At 42.1% G+C, this 17602-nt stretch overlaps 1 protein-coding gene across 1 annotated transcript in view; it reads left to right on the top strand.

The window, feature by feature from the left end:
• The window catches only part of DNAH7 (dynein axonemal heavy chain 7), a 2019015-nt gene that overhangs the window by 403759 nt on the left and 1597654 nt on the right, over positions 1-17602 (top strand). The window contains exon 14 of the mRNA XM_078680414.1: positions 9320-9398. Coding sequence (XP_078536540.1) covers positions 9320-9398 — 79 coding nt within the window. The remainder of the gene's footprint in view (positions 1-9319; positions 9399-17602) is intronic.

Raw genomic sequence — 17602 nt, 5'->3', positions numbered from 1 at the left:
TTGTCACAGCCCCATAAATCTCCCAAGTATCTTAGGAACTGGCCCCATTGGGAGCCCATATTGTTCTACCAATTCCACAAGGGGGTCCTTTCCCGATAACAGTTTCCCACCTTCTGCAAGCCCGCTTCTATTCAGTCGGTTAGCTGTTCAGAGGTAAATATCTGTGTATTGAGGAGCCTCTACTAGCCTTAAGTCTTGCACTGCACTAGGGAGTCCAAGGGGACAAACCAGCCTCTGGGCAGCACCAACGGGAGGTTTGCAAAATAGTATAGTAGTCTAAATAACATGACCATTATATGCTCAATTTCAGAGAGCTCCAAAACATCACGCAGGATTTGAGTGACCTAAGTGCTCTATCCAAATTATCCTCTCGCATGTCAGCTAGTGAGTGATAGATATGGATGCCTAAATATTTAAACGTGGTGTGGGCCCAGTCAAGATCGCTCAGGAGTGTTGGGGGTCTCATCAGATGTCCTTACACTAGGAAAAGATAGATTTTAGTTTTATTGACTCACAATCCGGTTAGGGTGGCGAATCGTTCCAGGAGGCATAGGGCGGTGTCTGATCCAGTGACAGCCTCATTTAAGTAAACCAAAAGGTTGTCCGCGTATGGGATATAACATGGTAGCGGCCATCGAGTGCCAGCCCCATCCCAATCCCACCCCACAGAAACAAAGCTGCCAGTGGCTCCATCGCCAGAGAAAATACCATAGGTGACAGTGAGTATCTCCGGTCTATGATGGATGGTGGGGAGGCCAGCAGGCGTCAAGCTATTGGGCAAAGTGTAAGGTATCTTTTCTATGTATCAGCTGCAGCCATGTGGGGGTTGGAGCAACAGTGTATAAAGTGCTATAAATTCTGTGTGTAGAGGCAGTTTTTAGCCATGTGTATTTCTTCCTAAGTGTCTATGAACATTCTGTCTGGTATCTGTGCTTCACCATTCCCCCGGTCATCGACATTTACTAATAATAGGCTTTCCCAGGACCGCATCAGTTCCTTCCACTGATCAACTATAGGCCGCCTACAGGGAAGGACCCAAGTAAGCAAACGAGCAAACTCCCATCCTCGTAAGTTTGACTCTGGGAACCGTGATTTTTTCCTGGGTAGTTGAGCGTAACAAACAGGAGGGTAAATAAGGATGAACCAGATTTCACAGATATTGAGGTGCAGTGCCAGCCTTGATCTTGAACATATATACCAAGGCTTTAAACTTGGTGCGGCTTTCAATCCTAAACCAATGCAGGTCTCTCAGGGCGCTAGAGGTGGAAGATGTTTTAGGAATCTGGCAAAGCATTCTTGCGGCTGAATTTTGAACCACCTGTAGCTTCCGTATTACATCCTTATTAGCCACCAGATAGAGGATGTTCCCGTAATCCAGCCTGGAGGTCACGAGTGCCTGGACCACGGTTTTTTGGGTGTGGCAGGGGAGCATCCAAAAGATTTTTTTCAAACATTTTAGGATGGTGAAGCACGTGGCTGCCACCTTCACTGCCTGCTGTTTCATTGATAATTTGTCATCGATAATAAATCCCAAATTGCAGACTTAATGGGTAGGCTGGGGTAGGGTACCCATTTCGGTAGGCCAGTGCTGAGGCCCTTAGAGATGTTTATTTTTACCCAAAATCATGACCTCAGTCTTTTCGCTGTTAAGTTTGAGTAAATTAGCCTGCATCCAAGATGCGATATTACTCAAACCGGCCTGAAGAACTGATGCTCCGGGCAACGTTTCCAATGAAAGGGAAAAATTATGTGACAGTGGGCAGCCCTGTTGTGTGCCACGTGAAATCTCGTATTGGGCTGAAACTGTCCCACCCTTTTTGACTCTTGAGGTTGGGCAAGCATACAATATTTTGATCCATTTGAGCCAACCCTCCCCTAAGCCCATTCTTCGCATGCACTCAAACAGATAGTCCCAACTAACTGTATCAAAGGCCTTTTCCAGGTCTATTGATAGGACTGTGGCCCGTTTCTATAACAGCAAAATAACAGTTGCAGCACTTCCACAATCCCAGCATCCATTGACAACATATATTTTACCTTATGCTAATGCACTTGAAAAAAATAGCACATTAGCCTTGGCTGTGTCATAGCACTTTTTGAAATTAGTTTTAGCCAAATGCAATGTATCCATGCTGCCGTATTGCATGGCTGCAAAACATTCCTAAAGCCAATAGATCTCATAGGTGAGACCTATTGCCTTTGCCAATGCTTCTTTTGTATCTTGCTGCTAGACCACATTCACCTACTATGATATCGAAGTGTGTCTTTAGCACACTGATCTTCTATAGTTGCTCACTGTGAAGGGTTGCCTTACATTGATGCTGACACCTTCACAGCCTCAGTATTCCTACAAAGGCATGTGCCTTATAACGTAAGTAGGGAGAGTACCTAAAAAGGTATTGACAAACGCGAAGTACATTACTCGCATACATGAACTAAGGAAACAAGGCAAAAATACAAGCCCATTCATTTAGAGGACATCTAGGTATTGAGACCTCAAAATTTTAATTCCTTATCCCACCGGCATCCTCCATCTTGCTACTGCTGGTTTAGGAGAACATTAGTAATGTTTGAGCTCCCTTTACTTTGCCTCCATAACCACTAAGACGACGGGTCATAAGGGTATGGCCAAATTTACCAAAGGGAAAGTAGTATCTGCGGTCTCCGGCTACCCCTAGTCAACCTGCATGCTTAACATTAAAACCGAGGAATGAAAACTAGTCTACTTTCCGACACCAGGTCAGTGGGTGACAATATGAATACTAATCAAGTTCATATACTATAGTTACGTTGATGAATTTGGAGACAGTCGCATTTGAGTGAAAAATGGCCATTTGTTGGTGCAAATATCATGCCTCAGGGCCACTACATTCAAATAAACAACAGTTCAGAATATTTACAGTACTGTGGGCAGTGAGGGACGCTTCTCTTAGGCTGATTTGTACCTTTTAACATTGAACATCTCAGCTTCTCTGCTGAACGTATTTTCTAAGAATCCCCATAACTTTGGATATTTCCAATATTTGAAATATTAAAGTGACAGACAGCCACCCTGCCAGCTTTATTCAAGCACTGATGGTGATCAGAGCGTCCCTTATTTCCTCTGATGGCACACCGACATCGCACCATGACGACTAGAAATGTAAATATACCAGTACATAAGAGGCGTAGTTAGGATTCCAGAGCTTGTGAAGATTCAACCATATTGAGAGGGTAATGGCTACTTGCTTGGGTACGAATTGTCACTTATGGCTTTGAATGTGTGGGTTTTATTAGATTTTCTTTCCAGTATTTTGGATATACCTTTGGATGGAGAGTAGTTATTTGGAGACAAAGTTGATTACACACTGTACACTGTAACATTTGAAGTAGTGTAGGCATGGTGCTAAGTCTTTGGGTTATTAGCCGCAAATAAGCCTTTTTTATAATGTCTAGGAATTGAGATCTAAACTTGACAGACGTCAGCCTTCTATGAGGCAGCCCCAACATTAGAAACAATCCACATGGCAGGGTAGAAGAGAAACAGTAGTTTACTTTGTCTATTGATGTCCTGATCTGATCTCAAATGTTTTATATATGAACCAAAAACTGGCTATTCCAGACGCCATTTTGTTTCTAAATAATTTAAAAAAGGATAACATCACATGATTTCAAAGACCATGGAGAATGCTGTAACACTACAATTCAAAAGTTGAGCATTAAAACACTGGTTCATCCTTTAAATTAATTCTCTTAATCTCTAATAAAAATTACAATACTAAAGATAAAATCATTCTGGTACAGTATCCTAATATTGCCCATATTAAAGTTTGTAAAGGATATCATATATGTATATATAATTCTTTTTAATTTGTGTAGGCTATTCGCTTAATAAGGAAGTTCTGATAAAATATACCTAATATACATCTAATACAGCCCCAGTGGCCACATGATATCAAAATGATGAGACCCTTTGAAAATTATATTTCATTTACATGGGTAAAACAGGGATAGTTCATCAATTATTTCTATTTATTATTATTTTTAATTCCTATATTTCGTATTCGTATTCCATGTTCTTCTTAGTCGTGGTTAAATAAAAAAAATTAGGAGACACAGAGAAACAAAATCGTTTTTCTCCTATTCTAAAAAAAAAGACAACCTTATAAAACATAAGAGAAAGAAAGGTACAATCGGTGTTCTCATTATTGCAAATGTACATCTAATCCCTTCTCCAGGTTTAGGTCAAACAGCCTCTACTCCTTTGTATTTTGGTAAGTTTTTGTATTGATTTTGAAGTAAACGGTGGTAGTTCACAACACAATGAGGATTATTACAAAAGGAGTTTGTGAGGTATCAGCGAATAGGACTCTGTGCATACATTTGTTATTTCTCTCACCACCAGTGTGTATATCAAGACACTGTATGACAAACAATGATGTATGAACATAGCATAGATTCCCTTCAGTATATGTGAGGCTACAAACTTTCCTACAGAATATGAAAATGGAACAAGCTGCGTAGGAAAGGTAAGTGGGAGGTCGAGGGGTACCCTGGTGACCTGGGGTGGAACAAGGGTTCTAGAATAAGAGATGAATGAGTAAATATTTGGCATATTCTGTCAAACCAAGATCTAACTATGGGGGAAAGGCCCTTAGGTGAAATCAGTGGTCCGACGGGAAAAGAAGCTAGATACCAGCACCCCCCACATCAAAATATATTATAAAATAATCTAGAGAAACAGGATTTAGGTGCCAAGTAGCAAGTTCCGGAAAGAAAGGGGCATAGGAGCTGCCTTGAGTCAGGGCTGATGGTGAAGAGAAGCTCTCAATGTGAGGGCCCATGAAATTTGACTGGAGCAGGTCCCATTCATGAGTAATTGGACGACCGCGGAAGACCTTAGCCTCCTCTTTGTGTACAATCATGGCCTCTGCCCCATCCCACAACCTCATTGTTTGCCACCAAGCCTCACTAGTAGTAGGCAATGGATTTGTTTAATTTCAATGTAATCATATGCTTCGTGATGATTAGGGCCAGATCCAAGGATCGAACAGCCAGCAGCCCAACTTCCCACAAGACCATTCTCAGAAAGCTTGTGATTAATAAAGGTTTCTGTGTCACCTCAGCCCAGTATGAGTGCAGGGTAGGACAATCCCATAACTTATTTTTAAAGTCTGTGGCCAGGGAGGCACATCTAATGTAGGGGTCTGAAGCATTGCAGGAACCCTACAGGGATACTCTAGGGCTCCCACCCATTCCTTGTAATGGAGGGATCTGCTGAATTCTGTCTCTCAGATATCCGTCAAGTGTAGTTATGAGATTTGTGTGTGAGTGATGAGTGCCACGGATAGCCAGGTAATACATTTTTCATTCGCCAGATGGTGGCTAGCTGACTCCAAGTCCTCCACCTACTATAAACCTCAGAAGATGCTATGTGCCAGGCCATATACATTGAAACTGACCTCCCTGAATAGCAAATTGTTCCATAAGAGCTTCGAAGGACAGGATCTGGCCGCTTTGGAATTGGTCACCCAGAGTGGAAAGTCCGGCCTGCTTCCAAGGCGTAAAATCACGCTTAGTGAGGCCACACAGAGTTTTAAAAAGGCCTAGCAGAGGTATAATAGGGACAAAGGGAGGAAGATTGTTGGTGAGCCAGCGGCTTCTAACTAGAAACAGCTTCTACACTTATGCAATTAATAAATTATCCTGCATTTGTTCCTAATAGCTCTTAAGTGTTTAACTTTCCTCTTATGTACGGGTAAGGTGGTACCAGTAATGTGCATTTTGGGACAAGATCACGTAGATAGATGGCATAATAACTTTTACCACACTATATTTGTTGGTTTTAATTTTTTTGCCCATAAAGGGATTTTCCACTATATCTTTCTTCAGCCCAAACATAATAGGCTTAGCAACGACTGCAACAAAAAACAGTTTTTCTCTTAACCCTTTAACCGCGGCTGAATTTCCGCCGCGGTGCGGGTGATTTATAGCGTGGGCGTGGTTCGGACAGCCCCCGGCTGTCCTCCGCACACGCCCACCGTGACGTCGGAAGGCCGGCGGCCATCCGACGCACGCAATAAGTTAAACCATGTTTCTGATTTGTCAACAATATTCGCTCTTTGTGAGCATATCATTTAGTGACCTGCTCTTCCTATAAATTTCCATGGGTCTATTAGGATTATTAATTCATTTCAGCAGTAATTGGATCAGCTGTTGTATGTTGAATCTTTTCCGTCTAACTTATTCTGATACCTTCAATCAATCAATCAGGATTTGTATGGCGCAGCTGTGTCACCTGTGAGGGTCTCTATGCGCTGGGAGATCTTGCTGCCTGTTCTTCTATTGGTTGAACATCCATGGGTCTATTAGGATTATTAATTAATTTCAGCAGTAATTGGATCAGCTGTTGTATGTTGAATCTTTTCCGTCTAATTTATTCTGATACCTTCAATCAATCAATCAGGATTTGTATGGCGCAGCTGTGTCACCTGTGAGGGTCTCTAGGCGCTGGGAGATCTTGCTGCCTGTTCTTCTATTGGTTGAACATCCAGGTCTGGGAGGTCCTTTCTGAACTGCTGGAGCGATGATGAGGCTCTGAGGTGGAGGGGGAGGATGTTCCAAGGCTTAGCCGTTTTATTGAGTTTAATTGACACCATGTTGTTTTAATACATTTTTTGATAAAACAGTGTAGTCTATTTGATTGCACCTAGATCCTATGCTGTTTTTTTCCTAAAGCTAATTTGTTGATGCAATTATATACTCCAGTTGATTACACCTAGAACCCATATGCCCTATTATACACACAAGCATTGGATGTTGCAGTTACAGAAGTATAAGGATAGTATTAATATGGCTTATTATTAAATAATAGCTCTTTGAGGATAAGAATAAAAGGGAAGGAGAGCCACAACAGACATGTTAAGCCAATTTAATTTTTAAGTAAAAATGCACTACTCAAAAGACAACCCCTAAAATAAGATATCCTATCTGCTAGGGTAAAGAGCACCGCCACTACCACTAAGATAAAAGAATGTTCAAAACACTATGAATATTAATGACTACTTTTAGAAAATCTACATAAAGGCATCAAAGAGTTTACAAAGTTCAATTCACTTTCAGACAGAGACACACATTCTGATTGTTTAGTTACTTTACCTGTCCAGTCTTCAATTACTATGTTGTTTGCTTTTTCAATGATGAAAGTCTTCCTTCTGAATACACATTTACATTTCTGTAATCTCTGCATTATAAAAGTGTCACTGAGAGTGACCAATATGTTCGCATATCCCCTTCTCACATTGTTATCCCATTCCTCCAATATTAGAAAGTATGAAACCCTGCTAATGAATTATACTTGGTAGTTGCCTCTTCTTTAATGTGATTATTTCATTCGCTCAGTTTGAGCAACTTACCAAGTCATGCAGTGATTTTCCATTTAGTAGTTTAATCTAAAAAGATTCTAATCAATTGTTAACGTTCCCCTTCTCTTTAATACACTGTCGTGAAGGTAGAAATCTACAGCATGGAGCTCAAAAATTCCTTCAAATCCTTTGGTTTCTTTGGATGTAGCGATTCTTTCTTCTTAAGATAATATGCATTGTGAACATTAGTTAGAGATTGCTGGGGGAAGTAGCTGCCACCTTCGACTTACCTCTGGTGCAGCCACTGCTATCCCTGGTCTCCAGGTGCATGAAGGCAGAAGGAGGTAAAAACTAAAACAGCTGTCAGACCCTGCTTACATCTTATAGTTTCCATTTGTAGCCCTTCCACTATACCCTCACCATCTAATAGGATAAAGAGTAGGACAGGAGGGAAACCCTCAAAGGCTTCCTGAGTCAAGGGATGTGTTGTGTTACTTCTGCAACCTCTGCCATTTTGGTGAATCAGTGAAACAGTCCAGCCCGAACTGCCAGGCCAGGTCCTGCCTGGACTGGAAAGAAGCATGCCCAGACGTGGGCCCCGTGCTCTCCATGCCACTGGAGTCAAGCTATCCTGGCTGATGAGGGCTAAAAGCAGGTCCGGACTGGCCATAGCGGGCACCGGGCAATCCCCCGGTGCGCCGCTTGCATGGGGGCCGGTTTTGGGCCCCTGGGGGCCGTTTTTGATACAGGGCCGTTTTTGCAGCATAGCTGCGAAATCGGCCCTGTACCAAAATCTGCCGAAAACCGGCCCCAGCAAAGAGCTTGGCGGCACCTCCATCCACTCCGAGTGGGGAGGGCTGGCCGGCCGAGCACTTTGCCGGTGCCGGTTGTGGATCCCAGTCCGGCCCTGGCTGAAAGCCCAAAACCAGTCCTAGGATGCTTGTTTCCAGTCCAGGGGGGACCTGGCCTGGCAGTTTGGGCTTGACTGTCCCATTGTGTGCAGGGTCAAGACTGATTTTCATATGGCTGGGTCCAAACTGGAATGGCATGGTGAGCAAAAAATACGAATTAATTTAGGCCCAGATCTCTGTACTGGGGTAAATGTATGACATTGTTCTGCATTCTGTCCATGAATTGTTCTTTTTGCACTGGCTTGAGTTTAACCCCCATCTCTTATTCCCTGACTCGCTTCTTCGTAATCAATCTACATTTCATCTTCATAGTCCTTTTGCGCATCTACTTCTGTTTTCTGGTTTCATAAGGCCAGACCTCGGGTTGAATTCCACTATTTTTCCCTTATAGCAACCAAACTTTCAAATGCCTTGCACCTCCAAGAGAGTGCTTGCTGGCAACCACCTTCTATTCTGCCAACCACTTATTACCTGTCTTTTTTCTTCAATGTGTTCCTCAGAGATTGTTCAAGTCTGTGCTCCAGCTCCACCCCTCTCAGTGCCAGTACACTCTTTAGGGTAATTGTGCTTTGTACAAAAACCTTCATCATCATCATCATCCGTCTGTACGCACACGGGCATACTACCAGGCCATCTATTACATACATACTGACTTAGAGTTATGGGAGACAATTCAGACCCAATAATATAATACAAGTACTATAGTTCCTTCAAACCAACAGAAACATTACGTTGGTAGTTATTGCTCACATACTGGAGTGCTTAATTGTGCACCGTTGGTAAAACACCACTTGTGTGTTGCTGCAAACACACTCCAGAGTACTAAAACAGTCCTCCCACCACAGTCCAATGTGACATATAATGGGGTAAATACAATCTCAGAACACATAGGACACGTTATTTTTAAAGACATTTGCTGTAGACTCTGTTAAGGTGCAACCTGCACCATACTTTGAAGTGAGGTAATGTATATCCAATTATGTTAATTTCTTCTCCTTACTTTAATGAATGCTTTGTAAGTTTGATGTTATATACATTTTGCATAAAATAGTATTTCCCTTTCAGGTTATGTGAAGAATTTGAGACGATCGCAGAAAAGGCTCTCAGTACTCCTCCCAACACTCAGGAACTGATGGAATTAAAGGTACCGCTTACCATACATTCTTCATTTCTTTGCTTCTGACTCAGAGGTGGTTTGCCATTTATTAGCCCAAAAGTCAGATCTACAAATTCGAAAAGTTAAAGTACGTTTCCAAATATTGGAAAATAAAAAGTATGTGTACCAACTCTTTGAATTAATGCATTTATAAAAGCATACAGTAGTATTTTTCAAATGTAAATGTTCGTTTTTTTGTGTTATTGTGAAATCATTAATATGGAAATATGATTCCATTACATTAAATCATTATCGCTTTCCATAGATAGATATATATATAAACTAATGACTTTTCAATATATGATTCAGCAATAAACTGAATTGGGCTACGTTTTTTAAATTGGGGAAACTGCAGGACATCCTCGGTAAGCATGGCAGGAGCCCCGCCGGTTTACATTACATCTACTACTTTATTCGCTACTCACCTGCCCCCCGGAAACGAATTTGTTTCTGGAGGATGAGCATCAGCAGCATGCTGCGCTACTAGAAATGAGCTGCTTGTGGGGTCATGCGAAGGCCCGCTTTATTTAAGGCAGGCTTTCCGACGGCCGCATACGTCATGCTTAGCAACGCAGTTCTGGGCAGGACGCATTGGCACTGATTCTCACGTGCTGGGAGAAAACTCACAGTGCACAGAAACAAACTTCTAAGACGGGGGTTTCTGTGAAACTAAATCAATGCCAAATCAGCAGTCATGACATGTCAACCTGTCGGATGTTCAAACAGTGATAAAGGTGCTTTATCTGTGTTGAAGTGAGCACTTTTTAGGGAACCCCCTGCCCCCTCCCCCCAACCAAGCACCTGGCCACTCTTAGGGGTCAATTAGGATGGCGGACGTATCGCCACCACCATGCAGGCGGTGGCGATCCGTCCGCCATCCTTGGCAAGGCGACCGCCATCCTCGCAAGGCGACCACGGCGGAAAAGCTCTAATATGGTGGCGGTGTCTATCCGCCAACCATATTAGGATGTGCTGGGGGCTATGCCTTTCCGTGGTGGCAATGCCGCCACGAAAAGGCATACGGTCCTTGCTTTGGGGGCCCGTTGCGGGCCCCCAGGGTGAAGAGGGAGGTGGGGGTGCACATGGGGGGTACCTATGGTACCCCCCTGCATTTCAAAATGCAACATGGCAGGCACCGCGCGGTGCCTGTCATGTTGTGCTTTGAAATGCACAACATGCATTTTTAACACTGCGTCGGGCGGTGCCGCAATGTTAAAAATGCCGGATGCACCCGTCACTGTGGCGGGTGCATCCTAATTCCACGGATGGGACCTCCGCCCCTGTGGCGGACGGTCCCGTCCTCAGACAGGATGGCGGACGGACTTTGTCCGTCCGCCATCCTAATGGACCTCTTAGTTAGGCCAATGGAGTTGCTATGGGCAGTACAAGACAGAACTACACTGCCCTAATGGCTTTGTTGCCCCTTCACCAAACTGAAAACAAGGACATTGGCGTCTTAAAACCTGCATCTTAATGAAAACAGACCCCAGACATTCTCAAAGTTAATAAATATCATTTACTTCAGTATTTCGCGTTTTCCATAGTCACAATAGTGCAATTCTGATGGATACATCTGCCTGTGGATTCATCACCTTTTCAATTACCCCCCTGCGCAGCATTCCACTGACACTTTTCTTCTCAGTTCTCCCACGTCGATGAGGACATCGCAATGGAATGGCTTCGTACGTTACTCCCCGTGAATTCATCAAAGCCATAAGAAGACCTCATCGATGCGTAATTGTTTAACTGTTTTCGCTATTTACTATTTAAAAGTATAAATCTACAACAAAGTGTAGACGTACATGGAGCTCTAGATTCCGTGGAGACATGTAAGTCTAGTGTAAAGTGACCGCTAGTAACTTTTCACACGTAGCCGGCATTCTCGACCTCCTAAGTAGAGCGCACCTTATGGTAAAGTATAGGGAAAAGTAAAAAAATGTATTAAACTTTTTAAAAAATTGTAAAAATATTTATATGTAAATTTAATGTAAATCATTTGTATATATTTTGTAAAATGTAAAACAAAATAAAAAAACACTCCAGCACTATTATCTTAATTAATTGAACTAACTTTATTACATTCTTTTTTTTAAGATGTAATCACTTACTTGCTTATGCCTACTAAACTTCCTGGGCTCTAGGCCATTAACCAGGACTCTCTAGCCATCATTGTGTTGGGCTATTCTTTCAATCTGATTCCAGATGTAGCCCATCTACTTACAGTCAGCTTAGAGGCCTCAGCTCCTGGTGTTTCCTGGCCTTCCTCTTTTCCTTTTCCCCTGAGTGTTCCAAGTGAGGGCTTGCCTGGTGGTGTTTGATGCGGTCTTGCAGTGGGTGTGGCCTATCGAACACCAATGTCTTTTCAGGATTTCTTCATGGTCAAGGTGCTGGGATGTCCGCTGCCGTAGAATGTTGTTGCTAATTGTGTTTGGCCGGCAAATGTCAAGGATTTTCCTCAGACAGGTGTCGATGGTGGTCACTGCTGTCCTCCAAGTTTCTGCTCCATGCAGAAGGACCGATTTTGCACACATGTTAAAAATATCTGATCTTACTTTGACATGTAAGGTCCGTGGAGCTCCAGGTCTTCTTTAGCTGAATGAAGACAGCCCTTGCTTTGCAGCTTCTTTCCTTGACGTTTGTATTTGAGCCGCTCTGCTTGTCTATGACACTGCCCGGGTAGGTTAAGGCCTCAACCGATTCACGCGCTTCGCCTGCAAGAGTGACTGCAACTGTGCTAGCTGTGTTTGTGAGAAGTTGGCCTGGTATATGATGTTCACTATTCTAGTGAACACCTTGCACCAGTCCAAACAACCCTTATGGTGATGGTTGTAAGTCAACCTTATAGACCAGCTATCCTAGTGGTAGCGTGGACAGAACAGTTTTAGGCTAAAAGACTCTTGAGGGCATGTAAAGCCAGCTGTTTTACCATATGTAACCCCTTGAATATCAAATGAAAGGACACCACACAGGATATATATAAAATATATATGTATTTATTTACTAACACACTCCTCTGAACTCTTTATGAGATCAGAGGCCAAAGCATATAACAAGTTATTTAATCAGAATACTTTAAATAGCACAATTTACAGTTAGGCCCTAGGGGCTCGTAAAACTGTAGTGTAGCTCCTATTTTCCCAATAGGCTCTGCGCATTGGAATAGTACCTACAGCAGTAAAGGCCTAGGCCAGACGTTAACTAGGTCTACTACTGTCGAAACTAGACTTAATTTTTGGGTTTGCCAGCTAAGCTCAGAGTTCGCTAGAAACTTTCTCGAATGTTCAAGGAAGGATGAACTCCCCTGATTAGACAAGAAGGGATTTAGTTTCTGACAACCATAGAACATGACAACTTTGCTCTCCCCTAATCAAGAGTCAATCTCGAGAGTCGTGTGAGCACAAGGCAATTATTTTACTCAGTCAGTACGTGCATTCTTAGTCTCATCAGAATGTAGAGAAAAGGAAGAGACGGGCGTGTTCAATAAAAGATGTTATTTATTGATCAGTCTCTTTTCTCGTACAAGAGAAATGGATCGATATTATTGCAATACTTATAGTTAAGTAAAGTGCATACATTAGAAGCAATAGTATAAAATAATACTGTAAAAACATTGATATGGTTTCTGAGCCATATGATGTTTAAAATGATTAAAATATATTTACATACACATATACATTTGACTAAACGTACTCAACTGGTGTTTCTAAATACGCCTACCCCGTGTACCTGACCTAAGTCTAATGCGTGGGCGGGAATAGAAAGTTACAGTTTAGTTTAAGTTTGTTTTTGCCAAGTGAATAACTAAAGAATTCTCTAGGAGGGGTTATTCAGTTCTGTACCTGGAATTTAGGATGAATGAGGAATGGTATCTCTTTCTCTGCTCTTGATATTCCAGGCTGCCTGCGAGGGCTGCCCAGAAGCGCCGGTGCTGGGTCTCTCGGCTTGAGATAGCAGCGCGTCTCTCAGCGCGTCAGGAAGGCGGGGCTGCTGCCTGCGGGGTCTGCTTCGGCTCTCGGCTTCGGCAAGTATGGCTGCTCCGTCTTGTCACCACGCGTGTGTTTGCATAGGGCAAGGTCGGCAATATTTATACCTTAAAGGTGCCGGGATTGACGTAAGGATGGACATAGGTACGTCAATAAAGATGTCATACGACTTGCTCGTTAGCACATTCTTTTGCAAAAGTTCTCTGTGAAATCAAAACAATGGCCGCACGGATTGTCCAGGTTGTCATAGGTTTGATTTGTTATGAGAACGTCGTATGCCTTATCAGGGGCTGGAGGAATGTCGCTTGTCTAATTAGATCTCAAGCGTTATGACCTAATCAGATAACACGTTCCTGTGCCGTAGTGTGACTGCGTCAGATAACGGTATCTGCATCATGGGGGTTTTCTTGCCTCATGGGCTGACTGTTAGTTAACTAGCTAGTTAGTTTAACCAGAATAGGGTCAGGAATAGGGGGATCGATTCAGAACCTATAGAAATACACGACACCCACTCCACGCTAACTATGGTCATATCTACTAATCTATGCATAGTATAACATAGTACAACATACTATAGAGTATAGTGTATACCTTACCACCCCAAAATACATAAATGCATTTCGAAATTTTCAAATATACTGAAAAATTGCAGTCATATATATTGTATGCACTTAAGCTATGAATTAAATGCAAAAGTGAACACGCATTGTTATGCATTATCGATTGTTGGTATATGAGAAATACACATGAAATGGCTCTTAATATGGCTATACAGAAAAAAAGTCGAAACCATTTCATCACATAAAATCTATTGCGAACATACCAGCGGGCAGCTAAAGTCTATAAAGTCTATAAAGTATCTAAAATAGAAATCTTAGTTCTCTAGGAATAGTCTCTTACTTTAAGCAGAAAATCAGTGTCCCGGGAAAAAATATATAGAAAAATATTTTAGGGGCTTGCTGAAAAAAGTTGCTGTCCGTGAACTGGATTGTAATTGTTCATGTGACTTTATTTTTAAAGTTGAAGGCCGAATTCAGGGAACGCCGTGTGCGAGTTTACTCAAAAGTCTCTATTTCTGTTCCGGAGAGAACATCATATCATTTAGGCTTTCGAAAAAACTGTCAACAGCTTCATGGGAAAGTTCCTCTAAGTCGGAAATAGGGGTAACCATGCATTCATGCGCATGATTGTCTCCATTGACATTCTGATTTGCATTGCTGACAGAAGGCCGTACCTGTTCGATGCTGCTTTCATCTTGAACTTCACTACTCTTCAATCGCAGTGGTGAAGATTCCAGGAATGCCGTCATCAGAATTGGCAGCCTTTGAGGGCAGCACAGTGCGTGAACCTTGGTAGGAACCAACAGTGTATCTGCATCCACCGGCGCATCCGATTGTAGCGTCAGACAGGTGTCTAACACGCATTCTTCTCCGCATAGCAGACACCTTAGTACAGGTAAAACACACCTTTGCCACATTGGTCGAAATGATAGAAACCAAGTCATGTTCAGGTCTCTAAGCCGGGATAGTCCCAGGATTTTTGATATCCGGTCCCGGTATCCAATGGCTAGGATCGTATCTTCCATTGTCGCGAGAGTTTGATCTGTGACATGGGTTGCCATAACGAAAAATAAGGACTAGGAATAGGATTCCTGCAATTAGTCCTAGGATCAGGGGAAGTCCGCCAAAAATCGAATGGACGAAGTCTGGAAAAATACCCAGTATGGCTTTGAATGGTGTTAATGCCATCGAAAATACTGTCTTAAATACCTTTGAGACCCCTGTGGTATCAGAAATATTTAAGATTTCGCTCAGGATTTCCGCGAAATGTACGGGGGAATTAGTTGATAATAATGTATGTATCTCTGCAGTCGTCCTTGCGACTTGTAGATCATACGTTTCTTTAGATGACGTGAGCCTTGTAGGCGTCTGAAGAAGCACTGTTTTCATTCTGCTTAAAGTGTCTATTCGAATAGAAGTAATTTTCAAACTGGGCCATGCCCTCGCCTCCCTGTCTGGTAAGGAGCTGGGGAACAAAGAACGTCCACAGCACTTGACCTTCGCCGTCGTAGTGACGAGATAAGGAGTCCCGGGCATAAGACTACAGCATCTGCGGTCTACAATAAGAATGTAACTCCCATTATAGAGTCTTTGAAAGAATGGTTCTATTTCAGTTGCAGGTGCGCCTTGCTGGTGACATGAAAGGTTGTATGAATTCCCTTCACAGGCTCCGTGCAAACTAATACCGTTACACAGAAGCGTGCCGCTTAGTGACATAGCACAATTGTTGCCACTAAGAAACACTTTCTGTCCTTTGTTACTGACACATGCATGTGAATAGGGCAGGTTCCATGTTGTTTTAAGGTACCCCTTTCCCAATTTCTCGTACATGCCAGCCTGTATATATTTTTGGCAGTATTGAAACCTGAAGGTTGAGATTGGAATATTTATGATTCCATGGATTATCCATTCACTGACAGGTCGTTCTGACATTGTCAACGGTAATCTTTCTAGTTTTTCAATGCTCAAGATTGTATAATCAGCACCCGTCTGCGCCATACCGATTTGTCTATCAGTAAGGTTAAAGATTTGGAATAGTGACGTTGTGTTGATTAAACGCCAAGGCACGTAGCCTGAACGCAGATTTTGTAACGTCCAGCCAAGCTGTACAATAGAACGCAATTGTGACTGACCATGTTGTAATAACAGTAAGTCTTGCGATAATATATCGATTGCTGAAGACACAATGCTGTCCAATGAAAAAATTCTGGAGGACAGAGTCATTAACCCATTGTCCACTACAGAAAGTGATTTTTCCAAATTAATACGGTCAATTTCCCGTATTCTTTCTGCTGTCTCAATTTGAGTAACCTTCCAGGCCTCATTGTATGCTGCATATACAGAGGCTGCTATGAAACGCTTTTGACGCTGTTTGCGTGGTCCCATTATGAAATCACGCAAGTCAGCACCATCAGTAAGTAAAGTTAGGTGTTGCTTAATTTCAGGCAGTGTGGAAGTTTGTAGCCATTGAAGGCATAATTTGCCCACACTGTAGGTTGTTATTATCCCTGGGTGATGTCTTTGGGGATATCTAGGGTCTGGCCTGGTCATTTTGAAACCCTGTGTTTTATTCAGGAATCTATCTTGACAGTTATTTGTATCTGTGGGCCAGATCAACCATTGTTTCCAATCAGGATGTGTTCTGTTTTGGTTAAGTATATGGTTTATGTCTATTTCTTCATCTGTTTCAGAGTTATTGCTAAACATTGTTGGCTTTGGAATAGACAGGTTATTTAAATCTTTGATTTTGGCTAAGCCAAGACAGGTGGTTTGTTGAACGGTGTCATTTAAAAATATCATTTGTTCTGGGATCATGCAGGCTCTAAACAAAGCTTCTATACCCTGTACTTGCCATTCTTTTGTACCCCAAACACTTTTCAAATCAACATTTTTGTCCCAATAATCAAATCCAAATGTATTCATTTTTTCAAAGAATGAATCTGAATATATCAATTTTGTGTTGGTTATCATGGTTTTCATCCCTGTCTTGTTTGACAATTTGTAATAAAATGTTTCAGCATTAGTTATGTTAAAACCTGAAAAATATGAATATTTGTCATAAACGGTTCTAGAGCTCCCTTTTGGAGGTGTAGCACAATGTTCCCATTGATTATAATTTAAAACATTTCTAGGTTGTGCAGATTTATGCAAGAAATGGTTACCATAATGGTTATAGCAATACATACTATCATAATTTGTAGAACCTTGCAAATAATCATGTTTTGTAAATTTAGCAGACATTACTAAGTCAGACATCATATTGTTTATACTTTCAAAGTCCCAATCATCAGCAAATGAGTTTGGTTTTGCAAAGTCACTCAAGGAGATCTTGATTTGGTGTGGATATTTCAGGATCTCGACCGGACCATAAATTTCATAGTCAGTGTTGTCCCAGGCTACCCCACCAGGTATTGGAATTGCTGTGAAGTTGGCTGAAGAAAGTTCTGAAGAAAGTTCTCGTTTCTCGACGTGTGAAGATGTGTGTGGTTTGAGGACCAAGTTGATGTTCTGACTTGCTGTGTCCATTTTAGCATATTTTCCCTCAATGAAGCGTCCCAAGGTAAATACCATGATGAGCCAAAGTATGAGGATAAATGCACCAAAACCCACCCAAAATTCAATCCATGGAGTAACCAGATATGTTTCTTTC

The sequence above is a fragment of the Lissotriton helveticus genome, chromosome 3_1 (genome assembly GCF_964261635.1).
Source record: "Lissotriton helveticus chromosome 3_1, aLisHel1.1, whole genome shotgun sequence".
NCBI classification, from domain to species: Eukaryota; Metazoa; Chordata; class Amphibia; order Caudata; family Salamandridae; genus Lissotriton; species Lissotriton helveticus.
The sequence above is the reverse complement of the archived record's forward strand: the minus strand, read 5'-3'. Positions and strand labels throughout refer to the sequence as shown.